This window comes from Xyrauchen texanus, chromosome 31 (assembly GCF_025860055.1).
Source record: "Xyrauchen texanus isolate HMW12.3.18 chromosome 31, RBS_HiC_50CHRs, whole genome shotgun sequence".
NCBI lineage: Eukaryota > Metazoa > Chordata > Actinopteri > Cypriniformes > Catostomidae > Xyrauchen > Xyrauchen texanus.
Window position 1 is genome coordinate 22440266 of NC_068306.1, and position 24168 is coordinate 22464433.

Here is a 24168-nt window from a genome sequence, read left to right on the forward strand (position 1 = left end):
GTGTTTAGAAAAACATGAGAGTAAATGATGACAGAATTTTCATTTCAGGTGAACTGATAAATAAAACGTACCATAAAAAAATGACAATACATTTATTACTTCTGCAGTTAATTCACATTTAATGTAAATGTTAAAATACCACACAAGAGAGCTTTACAGAAGAAAACCTACAATAAAACCTACACACTCTCTACTCTTGACATGTAGAGAGTGTTATCAAAGTAACCACAATTATTCTGCAATAACATGCATATTACGTTTGTGTACCATACATCTGATTAAGAAAGGCAATAACGGTACATCATTTACAGAAATGGTCTTATTAGGTCACATGGAAGGTGTGATTTTGAGCTGTATGTTCAGGTTTACCCCCTATAATTAGCTAGTTAACATTTGTTATGGAAGGTATTGGGAAGGTAGAAACCACTGAAGACCTTCAATAATAGCAAACTATAAAAAGTGTCAGCAAAATTTAATTCAGAAACCACAGTGGAATGGATTATGTGTTAAAAGCAGCTTAGACAAACCCTGGTAGAAGAGCATATTTTACATACATGCTTTGATAACTAATATATATATTAGTTATACACTATCAGTCAAAACTTTTGAAACACTTGACTGAAATTTTTCTCATGATCTCAAAAATATTTAGATCTGAAGGCGTAGTCTTAAATGTTTGAAATTAGTTTTGTAGAGAAAAATATAATTGTGCCACCATAATAGTTTATTTCATTATAAAACTAAAATGTAATCAAAATCTATTTTTTTTAATGGATGACTTGGACCAAATAATAAAGAAAAGCAGCCAATAAGTGACCAACATATATGAGAACTCCTTCAATACAGTTTAAAAAGCATCCCAGGGTGATACCTCAAGAAGTTGATTGAGAAAATGTCAAGAGTACATGTCTGCAAATTCTAGGCAAAGGGTGACTACTGTGAAAATGCTAAAATATAACACAGATTTGATTTATTTTGGATTTTGTTTAGTAACAACATAATTACCATAGTTCCATTTATGTTATTCCAGAGTTTTGATGACTTTACTGTTATTCTAAAATGTGAAAAAAAAATTTAAAAAATAATAAAGAATGAGTACGTTTTTCAAGACTTTTGACCGGTAGTGTGTGTGTGTGTGTGTGTGTGTGTGTGTGTGTGTGTGTGTGTGTGTGTGTGTGTGTGTGTGTGTGTATGTATGTATGTATGTATGTATGTATATATATATATATATATATATATATAAAATCACATCATAAGCAAACAAATATACAGCGTACATCAATACAATTACACAGTAGTATTCTTCATACTTACATAAAAAATATTCTTCAATTAAAAGGAAATTTCCAATCACCAAAAGTGTCTTTGAGAAGCTTTGGATGTGCAAGATTATTCAGTAAGGTATGTTAATGGATCATTTGAGATTACACAATTCAAATATGCTTTGATATAACATAATCATACATCGAAATCATATAATAAAGATATACTCCATAATTCTGACAACTTCAACTGAGAAAACACGTTAAATCACAAATATCATCAAGTGCCATTTAAATGTAAACTCAATAAAATACTTGTAAATTATTGCATGGCAGACAAAACTCTCATAAAAAAAGTTCAAAAATATCAATCTCAACTCAATAACAATCCATCCTGAAGTCTTATTGTCTGCCCTGGCACTCTAAAGGTCAAACATGACATCAATCATCCCACCAATCACTGACAGTGTCTTTGTCTTTGATGAGGATTTTCTAAATCTCTCACTTTGGATCCAGTGTCTACCATCTACATGTAGCACGTCCACCTCAAGTAGAACCACTGGCCCTCTGTTTGGTTTGAAGGCCAAGCAGGTTCAGGAAACTTGACATTTGCCAAGGTTTGGCCCAAGTCAGAGGTAACTAGGAGGATGTTTTGCTGTAACCAAACAGCCCCACTGGGATGTACTTAACATGAGTGGGCCACTGAGATGCAAGCTGGAAGAATTTGACGTCATTCCACTCCATTCCATCTACAGACACTGAAACATGACAAAGTCCATCTCATTAGCGAAGCCATGTTTGGGTATCTGTTCACCATTTCACAAGAACGTTTCCTGCATTTTGTAATAGCTACAACTTTGTGCTAATTATCTGATAGCTGGCTAAGTGATTGTGTAAGCATACGTCCATATGTGTGCAGAGCGGGAGTAAAGCCTGTTCAGCACTAGAGAGAAATATTTCTCCCTGGAGCGGGAATAAAGTGTGTTTATTCCCGCTCTGCGTGCATTGCCTCTCTCCCCGCTATAGATATGAGGCACTGCATAAAGCCTAATTTACTGTACATACGAGTTGCAGGTGTGGTTATTTTAACATCAAGAACATTAACATCAAAAACATTAACAACGTGCCTTTAGACTATAACATTTTATTTATAAATAAATGTATAAAAAATTTATAAAATACATTTAAACTCAGTTTTTCACAATTCCTGATATTTAATCATAGAAAACATTCCCTGTCTTAGGTCAATTACTTTATTTTAGGTCACTGCTTTATTTTAAGAATGGGAAATGTCAGAATAATAGTAGAGAGAATTATTTATTTCAGCTTTTATTCTGTTTTATTCTGTTCCCAGTGGGTCAAAATTTTACATACACTTTGTTAGTATTTGGTAGCATTGCCTTTAAATTGTTTAACTTGGGTCAAATGTTTTGGGTAGCCTTCCACAAGCTTCTCACAATAAGTTGCTGGACTTTTGACTCATTCCTCCAGACAGAACTGGTGTAACTGAGTCAGGTTTGTAGGCCTCCTTGCTCGCACACGCTTTTTCAGTTCTGCCCATACATTATCTTTAGGATTGAGGTCAGGGCTTTGTGATGGCCACTCCAATATCTTGACTTTGCCACAACTTTGGAGGTATGCTTGGGGTCATTGTCCAAAAGACCCATTTGCGACCAAGCTTTAACTTCCTGGCTGATATCTTGAGATGTTGCTTCAACATATCAACATAATTTTCCTTCCTCATGATGCCATCTATTTTGTGAAGTGCACCAGTCCCTCCTGCAGCAAAGCACCCACACAACATGCTGCTGCCACCCCCATGCTTCACAGTTGGGATGGTATTCTTCAGTTTTCCTCCAAACATAACAATGGTCATTGTGGCCAAACAGTTACATTTTTGTTTCATTAGACCGGAGGACATCTTCACAAGGTCCTTTGCTGTTGTTCTGGGATTGATTTGCACTTTTCGCACCAAACAACGTTCATCTCTAGGAGACAGAATGCTTCTCCTTCCAGAGTGGAATGATGCATGGTCCCATGGTGTTTATACTTGCATACAATTTTTTGTACAGATGAATGTGGTAAATTCAGGCATTTGGAAATTACTCCCAAGAATGAAATCAGACTTGAAGAGGTCCACAATTTCTTTTCTGAGGTCATGGCTGATTTCTTTTGATTTTCCCATGATGTCAAGCAAAGAAGCATTGAGTTTGAAGGTAGGCCTTAAGATACATCCACAACTACACCTTCAATTCATTACATCTCCTATCAGAAGTTAATTGTCTAAATAATAATAACTAATAAATAAAAACAAATTAACTATTAATTTTCTAGAATTATCCAAGCTGCTTAAAGGCACAGTTTACAAACACTTAGTTTACAACTAAGTGTATGTAAATTCTGACCCACTGGAATTGTTATATAGTCCATTAAAAGTGAAACAATCTGTCTGTAAACAAAGAACTATTGCTGCCATCGTGGCAAGTTATAAAAACTATTTAAAAAAAGATACATCATTTCCTAGCCATATCTCTACTGACACAATGTAAGCTGCATATTATTATCCGGACCTTTGCTGGAAAGGAAATGTAGGGCCCGGACCTCCTGGAACTTTAATTGATGGGATCCGACAGTCAAGTCGGAGGTTTCATAGAATACAGATTTTACAACTTGTAATTACGCTCTACGAAGACGTGAACGCATTTTACAAGACAAAATCTCTTAATTATTGTAATTCTGACATGACGTGAATGCACCATAACACATGTAACCACAGTGACAAAGATTAACACAAATATCAAAGATGTCGACATCCATAACACCAGCATTTCTGATCACTATTGATGGCGCATTATTAAACAAACGATTCCAATCGAGGCGCAGGTTCACAAATCAGATCTAGTTTAACCGACAGCAGCTTTGAATGCTTTTAAACCGAGCAATGGCTCACACCCTGACCATAAAACTGATGAGAGCAGCTCTGTTGGAAAACAGTGAATGAATCACTGGATGGTACACAGCTCGTATCTCCATATCTGTGAGGTAACACGAGCCATGTACAGTACAAACTCTCACATTGTATGACGTGACAGACAACTTGCTGTCCAGTACAGTTCCGTTCACACAGCACGGGTTTGCAGAAAATATGGTTATGGGTCCTCAAAATGTATGGGTGTCAGTCTTACTGTCTAACCATGAAATTTTTCTTCTTTTTTTAAGTAGTTTGAATTTTCGGACAAGGCTTAATTGTTTAGCCCACAAAGTTTGTCTTGACACACTTTACCTATCTAGTTTCTATGTTAAAATGCTGTCTCCTATACCTGCGTAATACATGAACACAATTATAAGTAAGCCATCTACAGTTTGTGGCGGTACCAAAATATTGCTTTGTTTGTTTGAGCATCCCAATCAGCCCAACATGGTAACACTTCAAACAGTGGCGTGAGACTGGGGTAGGGCTATTAATTTATTGGACCAATGACAGGAGTGAGTAATTGGGAAATCCTGTTTGAAAACGGTGATCATTTTTGCAATCTTGAATTTGTTATATTATTTATTGGATAACTGCAATCTTTTATTCATCTATGACAGTAAAATTAGACTAAAAGACCCAACTGTCAATAAAACCAATGGGTGTCTTACAAAGGGTGGCTAAATGCTATATCTGTTGGTTAATACCTCTGAGACTAGTTTGTTGATTCTTGGCTGAGCATATAAGTCTGGTGATGCCTTCAATAATCTGACTCTTTGACTCAGTGTCTCTCTCTTTAGGCTTCTTCCCCAGGAAAATTGTTGGGACTGTAGACATAGAGAGAGAGCAAACAGGGTTAGGTTGGTTAGTATTAGTAAACATGGCATTGCTGAGGGAGCTAGAAAATAGCTCAGCTAAGTAAAAAATTAAGAGCATAAAGAGTCACCAAGAGAGAGTAGAAATGTCAAATGAAATTACAGTGATGTAAAGCACTGCGGAAAGTCAATAAAACACTGAATCATTTTCAGCAAAAAACAGAAGACACGATTATAAGTTAGGCCCTGAAGAAGCATTTGCAGGCCATTAAGTATTAAAATGATGCCCCTCAATTCAGTTCCATAGTAACCCTTGAGCCTTTACATTATATTTTATTTTAATGTAATTTGCATCGTTCAGTAAATACATACTACAGGTTCAATATGACTGAAGACGACAAACACACCCCATTTTTTATTTCATTTTATGGCCATAAATGTCCAACATCGTAATTTACAATTTAAAAGGATCCAGTAAATCGACAATGTGTCACCAAATGGATGAGTTTTCTCCATGTGATTTCATGTGAATCTAGTGGAACATCTCACCTTTTTTGTTCTTTTCCTTGGTTACTACAGTCATGGACATGGTGTTGGAGCCAGACTGGAGCTCACAAGAGGCAGAGCTGAGCAGCCGGCTGACCTGCAAGGATCGAAACGCACACTTCAAAGTGTTCTTGTTGCCTGTGTCTCTCCGCTCTCCATCTTTACGCTTATCGATCCCTGGAGACACCCAGTAATCCACCTGCAGCCCAATAGCATCCACCCCATGAGACATGCTGGAGCTTCTGGATAATGGAGACACAATTATTTCAAAATGGCTCATCCATTGCTTTGACAACGATTGGGTTTTGGGGGCTTACTTTTTAATTAAATCTTTATTAAAGCGATTATACAGCTGTAAACCATAGCAATGTGAGAAAGAGCAGAGGTAGGGCTATTGTGAGTGTGTAGATATGTGATATCGTTACATTTACCCATGAGCAGCCAATCCACCGCTTAGTGATGGCGATGGGGGTGGCGTGACACAATCTTTCATCATTCCAGTGGGTGATCCATGAGCAGGGGGAGACGTCGAGGGAACTGCCAAGCTCAAAGCCACACCCTCCTCACAATCTCCACCTACAATGGGTTAAAAAACTCTTAAAAGGAATAGGTTCACCCAAAAAGAATAATTCTCTCTTCATTTGCTCATGATGTCTTAAATTCCTATAACTTCCTTGCACATGGTGCATGCGTAGAGCCTCTGCGCATGTGTCAAGCGCAAGGAAGTATAATCAAGCCTCTCTCATGATCGTGCCGAGGACACAGCAAATGTCAAGATTTATTGTGAAAAAGGAGTTACATTTTGGTCTCATCCAAAACTGATCATATCATTTCAAATGACATGGATTATTTATCTTTATGCTGCATTTTTGGAGTTTGGACTTTCACTTGAACTGTATGGATATAAACACCATATTTCAATGAAAGAATCTTCAGAAAGTCATACGAGTTTAAGATGGCATAAAGGTATGTAAATTATGAGAGAATTAACATTTTTGGGTGATCTATCCCCTTAAAGCATTAGTTCACCCCAAAATGAAAATTCTCTCATCATTTATGTATGCTCCAAAATCTAAATAAGGGCAAAATAATACCATACTATTAAATCCAGTTAAGTCCATATATTCTGAAGCAATTTGATAACTGTGGGTGAGAAACAGATCAATATTTAAGTAATTTTCTTTACTATAAATACTCTAACCTGTTCAGTCAATTTCCACTTCTACATTCTCATTCTTCTTCTGTTTTTGGTTATTCACATCCTTCTTGCATATCGCCCCCTAATGGGCAAGGAGGAGAATTTATGACAAAAACTAAATTCATTAAATATTGATCTATTTCTCACCCACACCTATCATATCGTGTCTGAACACCTGGATTTAACCACAGAGACATATGGGTTACTTTTATGGTGCCTCTATGTGGATTTTGGAGTTTCAACATTTTGTCACCCATGCACATGCATTGTGAGGACCTACAGAGCTGAAATATTCTTCTTAATATCTTAATTTGTGTTCTGTAGAATAAAGAAAGTCATACACATCTGGGAAGGCATGAGGGTGAGTAAATCATGAGAGAATTGTCTTTTTTGGGTGAACTATTCCTTCATGTCTTCAGTTAAGTCGTACCTGGTCATAGCTGGTCTTAGCTGGTTTAAGTGATTTTCCCAGCCTGACCAGTTCCCATGAGCCCAAAACCCCTCTAAAACAAGCAAACAGGGAAGCCTGACTATGCTGAGAGAGCAGGCAAGACAAGCAAACAAGCTTAAGCTGTTTTATATCAGCAAGGTAATATAATAATGCTGCTGAATATTATGTAGTTAGACACAAAGAAGCACATGTCAAACCTGAAAATCCTGAACTAGGCTCTATCAATCCCACCTTGACTACCTGTTACATGGAAAAGATAATACAATTACATATGTCTGAATACATGTTGCCACATAAGGAAAAATAAGGTTTAAAATGAAACAATTAAATTATTATATTTTTAAAATAATTGACAATGAATGTACTCACACCCACAAAAGGAACAAAATGTTGGTAAGAATCATCATCTTGCCTAGAAAATAAATAAAATAAAAAATAGCTGAACTTAGAGAAATAGCTAGGTAAATTATACAGCAATTGTACTAATAGCCAAATCACTTAAAAAAATAACAGCCTTGTATGTCCTGTCCCACTCACGTCTTATATTTGCAGGTCAGCATGGCCTCAGCAATAGGGAGCTGATGAGTGACTGTAGACCCATTGATGTATTGTAGAATTCGTCCTGCCACATCCACAAATTCAGCAGAGGATGAGGCTAAATAGATATAAAAACAAATCCAATGGACAAATGCCAAAGCAACATATCAAATGCAACCATCAAAAAACTTTGTTTCAAAAGTTTGTTTTCAAATATGCATTGTCATGTAAGTACCAGTCTGAGGAGGCTCAGAGAGGCCGAATAAGTCTCTCCATGAGCTGTCCAGGAAGGAGAAACTGTAGCGGTTATCCAGTGAACCCAGGTGTTTGGCCACAGGGTGAGAGCCTAAGAAGAGACCCAAGCTCAGCATGGAGCTCACATTATTTTAATTTATTAATTAATCAAAATCATCATCAAGCTCTGAGCTAGTCAAGGGTAACACTATGTTTAGAGGTTATCTAGAGGTACCTAAAGGCACCACAAGAAACTTCATGTGGCTGAGCCAGTCAGACATCTTGTTGGCCAACTGAAAGACGAAAAATCTCAAGATAACTCCAAAGTAGCTCTGACCTCCGACCACCACCACCTTCACCGGTTTGGGCATGACAGAGTTACAGTTACAGCTGTGGCCAGGAGGAGAGAACACAGAAAGAACAATCAAAAGATCTCAATGCAGTCCCAAAAACAGGTGCAAGTGCAGTAAGCCAGTGGTTCTCAAATAATCTGTTCTATTATGGTTGCGCACAACAGGGAAAAAGCAATGCTTGATGCAAAAAATAAAATGCAACTTACCATATAATTGTGCATAATTAAGATTAAAAGGGATGGGAAAACATCTCCCATAAATTTAGCTGTTGACGTCAAAGGCTGCACATCCAATCAAATGCCATGTTATTTTGTCGCAAATTAATCCATCACTTGATATAGCTAGCCAAATTAGGTGATGTCAGCATGAACAGAATCAGAATTAGAATGAGCTTTATTGGCATGTATGCTTACACATACAAGTCATTTGTCTTGGTGACAGAAGCTTCCAGTGCACAAACAAGAGAGCAACAAGACAGAGATAATAAAAAAAAGCTGAAAAAGAAAAAGTGAATAGAAAAAAAAGTATATATAGAAATACACAATAAGACTATATATAGAAATACACAATAAGACTAATATATATATATATATATATATATATATATATATATATATATATATATATATATATATATATACACACAATATACAAATCTGTTATATACAGAAGCAAGGGAATGTAATGACAGAAGAGGTATGGTTTGTTGAACAAATATAACTAAGCTGTGTATTGCACATTAATTATTGTTCAATGGGGCAGTTTTAACTGTTCATGAGATGGATAGCCTGATGGTTCAGAAGGCAACATTTCAAAAATGTAGTGGGTTCGGTGAGTGGGGTCCAGAGTAATATTTCCAGAACTTTTCCTCACTCTGGAAGTGTACTGTTCTTGAAGGGAGGGCAGGGGGAAACCAATAATCCTCTCAGCAGTCCGAACTGTCCTTTGTAGTCTTCTGATATCCGATTTCATAGCTGAAGCAAACCAGACAGTTATTGAAGTGCAGAGGACAGACTCAATGACTGCTGAGTAGAACTGTATCAGCAGCACCTGTGGCAGGTTGAACTTCCTCAACTGGCAAAGGAAGTAAAACCTCTGCTGGGCCTTTTTCCCAATGGAGTCAGTGTGGGCCTCCCACTTCAGGTCCTGTGAGATGCTAGTGCCCAGGAATCTGCATGACTCCACTGCTGCCACAGTGCTGTTCAGAATAGTGAGGGGGGTCAGTGTCGGGGTGTTCCTCGTAAAGTCCACAATCATCTCCACCGTTTTGAGAGTGTTCATCTCTAGGTTGTTTTGACTACACCAGTGAGCCAGCAGTTCAATCTCCATTCTATATACAGACTCATAGTCATCTTGGATGATGCTAATGACAGTAGTGTCATCTGCAAACTTCAGGAGCTTGACAGAGGGGTCCTTAGCAGTGCAGTCATTTGTATAAAGGGAGAAGAGTAGAAGGGGGAGCACACATCAATGGGGGGCACCAGTGCTGATTGTACATTTGCTGGAAGTGAATTTCCCCATTCTCACTAGCTGCTGCCTTTCCATCAGAAAGCTGATTATCCACTGACGGATAGATGTGGAAAAAGAGAGTTGGTGTAATTTAGTCCGGAGAACAGCTAAGATGATGGTGTTGAAAGCCGAACTTAAGTCCACAAAAAGGATCCTTGCATATGTCCCAGGTCTGTCCAGATGTTGCAAGATATGATGCATTGCCATGCTGACTGCATCATCCATAGACCTGTTTGCTCGATAAGCAAATTGAAGGGGATCTAGAAATGGTCCAGTGATGTCCTTCAGGTGGGCCAACACCATTCTCTTAAATGATTTCATGACCACAGACATCACAGCGATGGGTCTGTAGTCATTAAGTCCTGTGATTTTGGGTTTCTTTGGGACAGGTATGATGATTGAGCGTTTGAAGCAGCATGGCACTTCACACTGCTCCAGTGATCTATTGAAGATCAGTGTGAAGATGGGGGCCAGCTGGTTAGCACAGGATTTTAGACAAGAGGGTGAAACACTGTCTGGGCCCTGTGCTATCCTTGTCTTTTGTTTTCGTGAAGACATGGCACACCTCCTCTTCTCAGATCTTAAGTGCAGGTTGAGTAGCAGGAGGGGGATGAGGGGGGTTACAGGAGGTGTTGATGTTTGTGTGAATTGAAGATCAGAGCGGGTGTGAGATTGGGCCTTTCAAATCTACAGTAGAACGCATTCAGATCGTCAGCCATTTGTTGGTCCACTACAGTGTTGGGGGTAGAAGTCTTGTAGATAGTAAATTGTTTCAGGCCACTCCACACTGATCCAGGGTTATTATCTGAAAATTTGTTTTTCAGCTTATCAGAATAGCTTCTTTTAGCCACTCTGCTTTCCTTATTCAGTGTGTTCCTGGCCTGAATGTACAAGATTTTATCCCCACCTCTTTTGTCTGATGAAGCTACCAGAGTTCTGCTGTAAACCATAGTTTGTCAATGTTGTATGTTAAATAAGTCCTAGAAGGATTGTAAATGTCCTCACAGAATCTGATATATGATGTCACATTATCTGTTAGCTCGTCCAGATTGGTGTCTGCAGCCTCAGATACACTCCAATCAGTGCAGTCAAAGCAGGCTTGTAGTTCCAGCTCTGCTTCATTGGTCCATATCTTTACAGTCTTTACTACTAGTTTAGCTGATTTTTGATTCTGCCTGTAGGTTGGAAGAAGATAACTAGACAGTGATCAGGGAGTCCCAAAGCTGCTCTAGGGACAGAGCAATATGCATCATTTATTGTTGTGACAGGTTGCATGACTTGACATCAACCTCAAAAACCATGAACAAAACTACAAAGCAGAAATAGAAAATACAGAAAATTCAACCCAGACCTCGTTAAAAATGTGTTATTGTGCAGTGAATTATTGGCTGCTGAGTGTGTAAAATCATTGGAATTCAAACTGCAAACATAGATACAAACTAATAATAAACCAATATATTTGATTTATGGACAATTTTGTTCACTTTTGTATGATACTCAATTTTGGTACTGTATTGTGATGCCACTTGAAATCAAATCAGATGAGAACCACTGCAGTAAGCCAAAATGTACAGTATTTAGCTCTAGCTTTTAATTGGTAGAATCATAAGAACATGTTGTGCCAGACTGTTTATATGAACCTTAAACTTAGAGCATAAATGTGATTCATATTACTACATTTCTCCAAACTATAGTCAATGCTCTCATAACAATTCCCACAGCCGACAGACACTTAATTTGGCTGAACAATTCAATTTCACAGCAAAATTAAGAACTGTATTATTTCCTGATAATGCATTTATTAAAATCAAATACTAACATCAAAACCATAGATGTGTACTCCATTGAATTCATAGCATTTTCAGCTATAGACTCACAACTCTACTATCCACAATAAAAGTTTTTCGGTGTATTTTCATAACATTTCTAGAATTGTTTTTTTTTTTTACTGCTTTTCTTGCTATATTGTATGGATCTACATAAGACAGCAATAAAAGCACGGATGGTGTAGTAATTGTGGACATTAATTGTGGCATGCAGATCAATGCCATTCCTCCCTCTTCTTTTTTGTTGTGATTGAAGTCATTGTAGATCTGTTCACGTTATCCATTGGTTCTCAACCTTTTTTTTTATGAACAACCCCTTAATATTTATACGTTGTAACAAAAAATAATCATATTCCCTCAATCCTCTAATCTAGCCTATGACAAATTTAATAGAGCTGAAGTAGTGATATTATAATATTTATTCAAAATCTATTTCTGCCTAAAATACAGTTAGTATTACTATAGTAAATTCAAGGGTGATGATGTAGAATTCTCTGCCGAATTCAAATGGTTTTTGATTCTCGCAAAGCTGCGAGTTTAAGAGCACAAGCTTTAAGAGCTTTGCGCTCGCGATGCTCTGTCCATTGAGCCGTATCCATCTACAGAGCCATACAGGTGCATTAGCCGAGGTTGTGTCTCAGCATGTGTATTTGATGCTGCTAAACCAGATAATTCAAATGCGTCACTAGACTTCAAAATCAGATGAACCACAGTACAAATGCGTACAAAGAGGAACTTTGCGATAGATTTGTTTATTATGACTGATAAATTTGCTTCCTTTCAACGCCCCCTGGGGGGGTGGTACCTTCCCCATTGCGGACCCCTGCATTAGGCCAAGCTCTTTGTGCCATGATTCATAACATTATCAATTAGAGGAATCTCAGATAATTTGAGCCTCTTCTGTGTCATTCCTCTTCCACCCTGCTGTCCTCTCTCTGTTCACCATAATTACAGCATCTCCATTTGGTCTTTCCTCAACAATTTCAATGCTCGCCTCTAAAAGTGTTGAAAACCTTCCCCTTTTCTTTTCACTTCTTCTATCGCCTTCCTTTGCCCTCTACCTCTTCTCAGCTTGCACCTTTTCATTGTCTTGTATTTCCTCTTCCTAATTGTTTGTTTGCTCTGAATTTTCATATTTGACCCCTTTACAGTAATAGATAGCAAAGTTATGATAATTGTGTTAAAAAAATGTGTAAATTGCATTTTCTTTGCTGTTTGCATTACTAACACAACAGATATCCATTCAAAGGGATTTGACAACCTGGCATGTGCATTTGAGAATCTGACTTTAATTTAGTTGTCTGTGTTAACAGTTTTGAAAGCATGAATCTTAGATCAGAGAAATTTGTGTGTAGCCTTTTGAGAAAATTATGAAAATCAAGAAAAATATGCAATTTGTTTAGGACAATTACAAAGTGTTCAGAATCCTTGAGAATCCTGAGTCTGGAGAAATGTATAAAATTGATCGGGAAAAACCACAACAAGGATGAAAAATATTTACAGTTATTAGATATGACAGCCTGCCAACACTAAAGACCATGTCTTTTCACATGCATGTTAATTCTCAAAGCTTCTGGCACGGTTACACTCACAATTTCTGTATGCGTGTGAGTAGAGCAGAAAGGATGGCCTGGATTTCTGATCCAGAGCAGGTGCAAACCACTGGTAGCTTCTGGGCCTGCAGCAGCTCAGTCACATACTACACACACACACACACACATCAACCAAACACTCATTATTTCACCATTGACAGAGCCTCAGGATGGATAAATATATCATAATGACCACAATTCTTTACAGCTTTAACAATGAGACCACCATCTAATTTGCTAGTCTTAACCTGATTTAAACTGGTCTAGCTGGCCTCCCAACCCAGGTAAAGCTGGTCTTCAGTTGTTTAGCTGATCAGTCGGCTGGCCTGACCCATTGACAAGTGCCCAAAACAAGTCCCCCTATAAACCAGCAAAACAGACCAGTCTGACCAGACTGATAGACCAGCTAAGATCAGCAAACCAACTTAAGCTGATTTAAGCTGTTTCTTTTCAACAGATTCGGTGTAGGATGGTAAAAAAGACAGAGGCATACAGAAAGTTCAATAGATTGGTACTGACCTGTCCTTGCCATTCGCTACCGTTCACTAGGATTAGGCTGTCGGGAAGGGTGCTGTCTGACAGCAGGATATGGTTCAGCTGGTCGTACACTATCTTCCTTGGCATCTACAGTCAAAAAACAGCAGGACTGAAAACGTCTTGTCTGCCTTAATTTTCTCAAACCAGCATTTAAGCATTTAAATATTAAAAGGGGTAGTTTTTCATTTGCATGTCACTAGCTGCACAAAACAAATGGGCAAGTATAATTAAAAATATCTAAACAGGTTTCCAAAACACTCCTACCACTCCTTCCACCCCACTCCAATGCCATTTGTAGTACAGGCAATAGTATTTGTTTTTATATTAACATTTTATTGATTTAGAAAACAGGATTGAAGAAACAGAACAGACACTCTAAGAATAAAATTCTATAAAATTATATATACCTCTCCCTGAACATCTCCCCTCCCCCTCACACTACAAACATCCAGTGGCCTAACACAAAATGAAATTATACACACATACAAATAAAATAACAAAAAAACAGACAAGAGGAATCACTTAAGTATATATATATATATATATATATATATATATATACACACATACACACAGTCAGGTCCATAAATATTGGGACATCGACACAATTCTAATCTTTTTGGCTCTATACACCACCACAATGGCTTTGAAATGAAACGAACAAGATGTGCTTTAACTGCAGACTTACAGCTTTAATTTGAGGTTATTTACATCCAAATCAGGTGAACGGTGTAGGAATTACAACAGTTTGTATATGTGCCTCCCACTTTTTAAGGGACCAAAAGTAATGGGACAATTGGCTGCTCAGCTGTTCCATGGCCAGGTGTGTGTTATTCCCTCATTATCCCATTTACAAGGAGCAGATAAAACGTCCAGAGTTAAGTTTAAGTGTGCTATTTGCATTTGGAATCTGTTGCTGTCAACTCTCAATATGAGATCCAAAGAGCTGTCACTATCAGTGAAGCATGCCATCATTAGGCTGAAAAATCAGAGAGATAGCAAAAACATTAGGTGTGGCCAAATCAATTGTTTGGAACATTCTTAAAAAGAAAGAACGCACTGGTGAGCTCAGCAACACCAAAAGACCCGGAAGACCACGGAAAACAACTGCGGTGGATGACCGAAGAATTCTTTCCCTGGTGAAGAAAACACCCTTCACAACAGTTGGCCAGATCAAGAACACTCTCCAGGAGGTAGGTGTATGTGTGTCAAAGTCAACAATCAAGAGAAGACTTCACCAGAGTGAATACAGAGGGTTCGCCACAAGATGTAAACCATTGGTGAGCCTCAAAAACAGGAAGGCCAGATTAGAGTTTGCCAAACAACATCTAAAAAAGCCTTCACAGTTATGGAACAACATCCTATGGACAGATGAGACAAAGATCAACTTGTACCAGAGTGATGGGAAGAGAAGAGTATGGAGAAGGAAAGGAACTGCTCATGATCCAAAGCATACCACCTCATCAGTGAAGCATGGTGGTGGTAGTGTCATGGCGTGGGCATGTATGGCTGCCAATGGAACTGGTTCTCTTGTATTTATTGATGATGTGACTGCTGACAAAAGCAGCAGGATGAATTCTGAAGTGTTTCGGGCAATATTATCTGCTCATTTTCAGCCAAATGCTTCAGAACTCATTGGACGGTGCTTCACAGTACAGATGGACAATGACCCGAAGCATACTGCGAAAGCAACCAAAGAGTTTTTTAAGGGAAAGAAGTGGAATGTTATGCAGTGGCCAAGTCAATCACCTGACCTGAATCCGATTGAGCATGCATTTCACTTGCTGAAGACAAAACTGAAGGGAATATGCCCCAAGAACAAGCAGGAACTGAAGACAGTTGCAGTAGAGGCCTGGCAGAGCATCACCAGGGATGAAACCCAGCGTCTGGTGATGTCTATGCATTCCAGACTTCAGGCTGTAATTAACTGCAAAGGATTTGCAACCAAGTATTAATAAGTGAAAGTTTGATTTATGATTGTTGATCTGTCCCATTACTTTTGGTCCCTTAAAAAGTGGGAGGCACATATACAAACTGTTGTAATTCCTACACCGTTCACCTGATTTGGATGTAAATACCCTCAAATTAAAGCTGAAAGTCTGCAGTTAAAGCACATCTTGTTCGTTTCATTTCAAATCCATTGTGGTGGTGTATAGAGCCAAAAATATTAGAAATGTGTTGATGTCCCAAAATTTATGGACCTGACTGTATATATAAAAACTACAAATCTCCCTCCACTGCCCCTCCAAAAATGCCAAATAGTTGCCCGATTTATTTTATTTTTTTATTTATTATTAAACAAATCTTCTATAAGAAATTCCTTCAAATGCCACCATCCTGCCCATCTATGTGTGCCACTCTTGAAATGAGGGCGCTCCAGCCAACTTCCATCCCCTAAGAATCATTTGTCTGCCAATAATAACACTGGCAAGGACCCAATTTTGTATGTATTTATCCCCTATATTAATGACCGTCCCATCACCTAAAATACAGAATCTGGGGCAAAATGAAATTTGAGTTCCAAATATGGCACACATAAAACTCTGAACCCTCAGCCAAAATTTTGAGATCTGAACACACCACCAAAAATCTTACGCTCGCTTGGATCTTTGATCTTTTTAAGAATCAGACTGATCTGGGCTTGTGTCATGGTTGGTGGAAGCATTCCATTCTTTAATGGTTCCTTATAAACTTCTAGCAAATGTGGAGCCATTTCTGCAGCATAAGGTTTAAAAAACTCAGCGGCAAACCCATCCTGGAGCCTTGCCTATAGGCAAGGCCTTAATTACCTCACCAAGCTCCTCCAAGGTAATCTCAGAATCAAAATAATTTTTTTGCTCAGCCGACAGTTTAGGAAGTTCTAATGGGGAAGTTCCACACATTTTCTAATATCCTCTTCAGTAGATGAAGATGTGGAACTATAAAGATCAAGATGGAATTCTTTAAGAGCATTATTAACATAAGTGACCGAGGTAAATAAGTAATGGTAAAATAAGACTCTCTCTGTTTTATACAGTACTGTGCAAAAGTTTTAGGTACTTATGAAAAATGTTGCATAGTGAGAATGTCTTCAAAAATAAAGCCATACAGTTTTTATTTATCAGTTAACATCATTATAACATCTAGATGTGTTTTTGTTCATGTTTTGTTTATGTCCTTTATTTTGAAATGTTTGTTGAACGTCACAGTCAAGCCAGAGTCACCTCCAGGCCACGTCCCTGCCAAGCCAGTGTCAGCTCCAGGCCACGTCGCAGCCAAGCCAGAGTCAGCTCCAGGCCATGTCGCAGCCAAGCCAGAGTCAGCTCCACGCCCCATCGCAGCCAAGCCTCAGCCTGCTCCATGCCCAGTCGCAGCCACGCCTCAGCATGTTCCATGCTACGTCACAGCCACGCCACAGCCTGCTCCATGCCACGTCACAGCCACGCCTCAGCATGTTCCATGCTACGTGACAGCCACGCCATAGCCTGCTCCATGCCATGTCGCAGCCACGCTACAGCCTGCTCCAAGCCATGTCACAGCCACGCCTCAGCATGTTCCATGCCACGTCACAGCCTGCTCCATGCTACGTCACAGCCACGCCTCAGCCTGCTCCATGCCATGTCACAGTTGAGCCACAGTCTACTCCATGCCATGTCACAACTGAACCTGTCTGCTCCATGTCATGTCTTAGCCGAACTCTGGACAGCTCCACGCCATGTCTTAGCTGAACCCCGGACTTCTCCACACCATGCTTCAGCCGAACCTCAGACGGCTCCATATCATGTCACAAGCAAGCCTCTGGTCCATGGTCCAGGCCCACCACTGCTCCACGGTCCAGGCCCGCCTCTGCTCCACGGTCCAGGCCTGCCTCTGCTCCACGGCCTAGGCTAGTCTCTGCTCCACGTTCCAGTTCCACGTTCTACACTATATCATGTTTCTTAAGCTTAAGAAGAGAAATAACCTTCCTTTTTTTAATGGGGTGCCCCAACCCATTCACATTCCACATGGAGGGAGACAATCCACTAATATTACATTTTACATTTTGACATATAACAAAACATTTATTTTGTGTCAAAGACAAGATTATAAAGACCACATTCCAACATTATTGCAACAATCAAACCCTGAACATCCAGCCACTTGGCGGAACCATCACAAAAAGAATGTGCAGATTCTTCAAACAGTCAAACGAATGTTCAGTGAACCGGTCCAACATGAGTACAAGCAAATTACTTACTTACTCCAGTGACTTTGCAAGAAATACTCCACAAAATAAACTCCAGCCAATAGATGACACCAGCACAAAAACATGTGCAGGTTTCTCAAACTGTCAAGTGGAAGTTCAGTGAGTTCAGCTGCAACATGAGTACCACAAGATGGCTTACTCACTCCATTGACTCTACGAAGGACATGGCATGTGAATGTATTACGGCCATCCTTAGCATCTATTATCAATTTGGCCGGGAATATCAGTGCAAAAGTGACCTTCCTTTGATGTAAAAGTTTCTTGCATTCCTTGAATCGATCACATTTCTCTCTTCTCACATTTCTCACAAGAAAATTCTGTGGTTCTTCCAAGAAAGCCTTCCTTTACTCCTCGCCTCATGTAACACAAGATCTTTATCGGATGATCTCAGAAATTTGGCCAGAATTGATCGGGGCCTGTCTCTTACCATAGATCTTCGATCCGGAACCCTGTGAGCTCATTCGATTTCCAGCTTATGGCCTGTTATGTCGAGCAGATTCGAAAAGAGCCCATCCAGGAATTTCACCAATTTCGTCTTCTACACCCTCAGGAATTCTAACGATTCGGAAGTTATTCCGCCAGATATTGTTTTCCATGTGCTCCAACTTCTCCCATATATGCTTCAAATCCACCTTGGTCGCTAGTGGATTAGCAGATAATTCCCTCTTGATGACTCCAGATAATGGATCTGTTTCTATCCATCCCTCACTCTTGTGACCACATCAGTAAATTTTGCCTCCATGGCAGTGATCGATCGATGTATCACAGGAAGATCCTCCAAGTCAGCAACAACCTTCGTCAGCATTGCCGACATGTTCAGCATCTCTTGCCACATTTCCCGCATCTCTCCAACCAAATCGACTCCCAGGTCTGCTCAGGGGTGTCAGCTTCAGCACATAAGTGTCTTTTAATGTCTCTAGAGAATGAGGATTTTGAAATCTTTGACTTTTTTCTCCTAGAACAGTTATGGAACAGTGTGTATCGAATCTCACCGGTTTATGTCATAACATTTATTAAAACTAGCAAAGTGTGCAGAGCTCGCCGTTCACACATATGATCCTCGCATTGCGTCAAGTGACTCTACAGGCTACAATATTACATATACCAAATATGCAAAAACTGACCACGATGAAGGCTAGGCTATTTGATTAATTACATTTTGACAGCACTTTTCTATAATCAACACAAAAACGAACCGGTCAGTCAATCTTAGGGACAAAGACTACTGGACTGGCCCAATCACTGTGGGATACTTCTATTACCCCCGTGTCAAGCATAGCCCTCAATTCATCCCGCACAACCTTTTTTTGTGTTCGGGTTAATGGTAGGGACGACTGCATACAACTACCTCCGGGGACGATATGGTGCTGTATGAGACTTGATTGGTGATTTTTAAACTCACCTCCGGGCCAAGTTCCTCCCTCTCTGGGACCACCTTACCTAAAGTCACGGGGATTGCCTCTCCATGTGAACAGCAGTTGAACATGGGTCAGTCGGTCCTAAGGGATGGGCGAACACCGTTCGGTTTAATGGTAGGGATGACTGCATACCACTACCTCCGGGGACATTTCGATATGGTGCTGTATGAGATTTGTACGCCCGGGAAGAGGCGAGAACACATCAGAGAATTCTCCTTGCAACTTGGCAACGTCCACGATTTGGAACCGGGGTGACGTGATTGGTGATTTTTAAACTCACCTCCGGGCCAAGTTCCTCCCTCTCTTGGACCACCTTACCTAAAGTAATGGGGATTGCCTCTCCATGTGAACAGCAGTTGAACATGGGTCAGTCGGTCCTAAGGGATGGGCGAACGCCATTCGGAAGGGAGGGGCGATGACCTTTAGGAGGTTAATGTGGTAAATCTGACGTGCTCCACCTCTTTCCATAAGTGTCACCTCATAATCAACTTCCCGACTTGCCGCATGACCTCAAAGGGCCTTTGCCACTTTGCGAGTAATTTAGAGCTTGGCGTGGGTAGCAATACTTATACTGAAGAGTGCCTCCGCAACACTACGTGCTGAAATGTTTCGTAGAGTTACTGCTTCTGTATATCGCGTTGCGTATTCCACCAGAACCAACCCAAAGTGATGGCCGCGTGCAGTCCGCTCTAATGGCCTGACGAGGTCCATAACAATTATTTCAAAGGGGCCGGAGGATTCACCAGTTGACATTCACGGCATACCGCACACCAACTGTGAACATTTCCGTGAATGCCCAACGAATAGAAATGGGTCATTAGACGGTTTAGTGTTTTTTATTACCTTAAGTGCCCCGCGATCAGATTATGATGAGCCGTCTGGAATAACATTTCCTGGCGGCTCTTTGGTATCAACAACTGGGTTGTATCCTCTTTTGCCTGAGCGCCCTGCATTACTCGATACATCCGATCATGTATAATAGAAAAGGATGGATATGCGAGTGCAATGTCTTGCTGGAGGCGTTGACATCTATCATTTTCACTTGATCAAAGGCGTGCCTCAGGATCTTGTTGTGTCTGCTCCAGAGGGAAATCCCCAGCAGGGAAACCTCTAAGGGCTAGGGAAGCCAGGACTTCCCCCTTCCTTGCGTCATCCTGATGCGGAATTGACGCAGATGTCCCCAGCACCGCCTCCCCAGCCAGCGAATCGCACACTGCACAATGAGACACTTTGGTGCAGGACTCATCCGCATATAAACCCCCCAATAACGACTGAAATCCTGGCCAATTCGTACCAAAAATCAGCAGATGGGTGAGACGAGGAGTAACCGCCACATCTATTCTATATTTTGCCCCTGAAATTGAATAGCTACAGGCACTAAGTAATATTTGTGAACATACCCATGCACACACCTCACCTTCACCGTATGTGCTGTACCCAAAGCCTCCTGCTGAACCAAACATTGGTGAATCGAGGATTAACTTCAACCCGAATCCACCAAGGCTTGGTATGTACCCCCTTGAATACTCACAGGTATCTGGTACATCCCTGCTCAGTTGGGGAGGTATGTGGGGGTTGGGGACCTGGACCGACATGCTCACATCCATCGCTGAACATTGGTCTTTGAAGTGGCCTGGCTCCCCGTAGCGCCAGAACACTAGCCCAGACTTCCTCCCACACCTGTGGCTACAGATTCGCCAACCTGGCAGGAAAGGGAAGGAAACACAGAGGGGGGTAGAGGTGCCCGGAACCTTTGACCGACGCGCAGTATGATGGCCCGATTCAGGTCCAGGTACTCCAGCAGGTTAGCCACCGGCAGTTGTTGGGCCATGAGCTGAGCCTCCCCCGACAAAAGCAGCAGCAGGCGGACCGCCCACTGCATTTGGGGCCAGCCCGACCTTCCTGGGGACCCAGCTTGTCCAGTGTGATTTGTGGTGGGGTATCGCAGCTGGTGTCAATGCTGGAGTACCCCATGGCAGGAAGCTCTGGAACACCCACCAGTCCTCTGCCTGGGCATGCAGGAGCACCTCAAAATGTTGTTCCTGTTCCCCTCAAAGCTCCAGGAGGGCCTGGTGTTGAGTTTGGTGGATGCCAGCGAGGGTCTTAATGATGTCCGGCAACTGAGAGGACTCCACGACACGTATCTCCCTCAATCCTGGGTTTCGGCACCAGTGTAATGAGGTTCAAGGAATGAGGAAGTGGGAGAAAAGTCCCAATCATTCTTCACTGAGACAGTTGTTAAACACAGGTGGCAATCATTTTCCACTCATCTCCCCCGCTTCATCCTCCACAGAACAGCGCTCTGCCACACCCACACCTCCACAGCTTGATAGTTACAAAAGGTTCCCAACCCCTGCTCTTTACAATGTTCTTATTGCTTATCATTCATTCAGTACCATAATACGTATTAATATGGCAACTATTAATAAGTGTTAATTGTATGAATCACAAGTAATTACAAAATTATCCACACCAAGCCTATAGAAACTATAAAAAAATCGTGATGCAATCAATAAGGTTAAATGTAACAATGTCTATGCCCCACAGAAAACAGACTGAACAGAGAGAGAGAGCGAGAGAGAGAGAGAGAGAGTAGAATGTCAAAAAGGTACAATTTTTAACACCCCACACCAGAATTTTCAAACCCTGGTTATGGTCCTAATTTTAACATAAAAAATAAATAAATAGATAACACCACCTATAAGGGCTCTCGTATTATGGATGACTCAAAAACACAGTTATTTCTGTCTCAGTAACAGCACACTTTTTCCATGAACATTTGATAAAGAGCAGCAGAGGTGAGGGGCAAAAACATATTTTTATGAAATGTATTAAATATTTAATGAACCGAAGGGAGTATTAAAAACAACACTTCATCGTAATGGCTCTTGAGTAGGTTTTCACACCTCTGCACAAAATGATCTGCAAAATAAGCCAGGTGTTGAATCATGCCAGACTCAGTGCAGAATTACATAAAGAGAATTATCGCCCACTCTCTCTCTCTCTCTCACTCACTCCCTAACCCACTCTCTCGCCCTCTCTTCTGGCAGCACACCTACCCAAATCCTGACACTCGCTAATCCTCATGCACAACCCAAATGATTCACCATATTCTTTGCTTTGCCCTCTCACACAAACATGCGCACAAACATACAATTTTCTGAGCAGAAAGCCCTTGGGTCTTTATTGATTCTGCTAAGCTTAAGACAGAGCAACTTAACAGTGAGGCAGCTGCTCTTGGCTAAGTGGTTGGTTTAGTAAGCAGTTGTTACCTGAGGGGTAAAGCTGAGCTCAGGAGATCTTTCACTGTCCGAGCTGTTTGTGCATTCACTGAGAGGTTTGGACAGTTGTCTCTCTTTCATTGGGGTCCCTCGCTTCAGTTTAGGGGTGTGACCTCCATCCAGCCTGGGGAGAATTTCACAGCTGAATTTATTTATTGCCAAATCCTCCAAATGTTTTCTCAGTATGTGTAGGAGAGAATAAAAGATTGAGGAACACTCATATTTAAAGGGATAGTTCACTCAAAATTAAAAATTCTCTCATCATTTACTCACCCTCATGCCATCCCAGATGTGTATGACTTTTTTCATCTGCAAAACACAAACAAAGATTTTTGGAAGAATATCTCAGCTCTGTAGGACATGACAAGACAAAGTAAATGGTGGCCAGAATTCTGAAATACAAAAAACAAATTAAGGCAGCAAAAAAGACTCAATATGTTAGGTGTGGGTGAGAAACAGATCAAGTCCTTTTTTACTAAAAGCTCCAATTTCACTTTCACATTCTTCTTTTGTTGTTTGGTGAGCCACATTATTTGTGCATATCGTCACCTACTGGTTGGGGTAGTTCAAAGGTTGAGATTTATACTTAAAAAGGACCTAAATATTGATCTGTATTTTTACCAACACCTATTATATAGCTTCTGAAGACATAGATTCATCCACTGGAGTTGTATGGATTACTTTTATGCTGCCTTTCTGGACCAACAGAGCTGAGACATTCTTCTACAAAACTTTGTTTGTGTTCAGCAGAAGAAAGAAAGTCATACACATCTGAGATGGCATATGAGCTGTAAATTATGAGAGAATTTTAGTTTTTTAGGCTAATTATCCTTTTAATATATATATATATATATAGCATTTCCATGAGTTTTCTATCACTTTTACAGACGTTTGTGACTTCTAGAAAATAATTTTTAAAAATTATTGTAATTCAGACTAATTTGCAAATGAATCAAACCGATTTGTATTCTGACTGATTCATTGAAAATATTTGAGTTGCTCACAAATCAAACATCACACAATTGCTTGCAAGCTAATTTTACTCACACAAGAACAATATCTAGTTTAAGACTAGGAAATGTTCATTCACTATATACATTTTCATGACTCTTCCAGTCGTTTGTCATTTTTGGAAAGTGATTTTTTTTTTATAATTTTGATCCAGACTGATTTGCTAATTAATTATTCAGACACATTTCTGAAACATTTTTATTTATTAAATGAGAAGAACCTATACATTGAGCTTTTTGTTTTAGAATCACACTTGTACTCTTCGTGAAAAAGTTTTTATTTACGTCATTTAATTTTTTTTTTATGAAAGAAATGAAATAACACTAACCTCAATAAAGTAAAAAATAACATTTTATGTTCTCTTCAAAACCCTTAATTTAAGTAAATTTAAAGAGTGTCAAA

The 24168-nt window shown here is 40.0% G+C and overlaps 1 protein-coding gene across 1 annotated transcript in view; it reads right to left on the reverse strand.

The window, feature by feature from the left end:
- Window positions 1-109: 109 nt before the first annotated feature.
- The window catches only part of LOC127625179 (phosphofurin acidic cluster sorting protein 1-like), a 37118-nt gene continuing 13059 nt past the window's right edge, over window positions 110-24168 (reverse strand). The window contains exons 13-24 of the mRNA XM_052100286.1: window positions 22747-22879; window positions 13814-13918; window positions 13295-13401; window positions 8250-8404; window positions 8016-8126; window positions 7781-7898; window positions 7613-7655; window positions 7441-7483; window positions 6026-6170; window positions 5598-5836; window positions 4941-5060; window positions 110-2020 (exon numbers count right to left, since the gene is read on the reverse strand). Coding sequence (XP_051956246.1) covers window positions 1902-2020; window positions 4941-5060; window positions 5598-5836; window positions 6026-6170; window positions 7441-7483; window positions 7613-7655; window positions 7781-7898; window positions 8016-8126; window positions 8250-8404; window positions 13295-13401; window positions 13814-13918; window positions 22747-22879 — 1438 coding nt within the window. The 3' untranslated portion in view covers window positions 110-1901. The remainder of the gene's footprint in view (window positions 2021-4940; window positions 5061-5597; window positions 5837-6025; window positions 6171-7440; window positions 7484-7612; window positions 7656-7780; window positions 7899-8015; window positions 8127-8249; window positions 8405-13294; window positions 13402-13813; window positions 13919-22746; window positions 22880-24168) is intronic.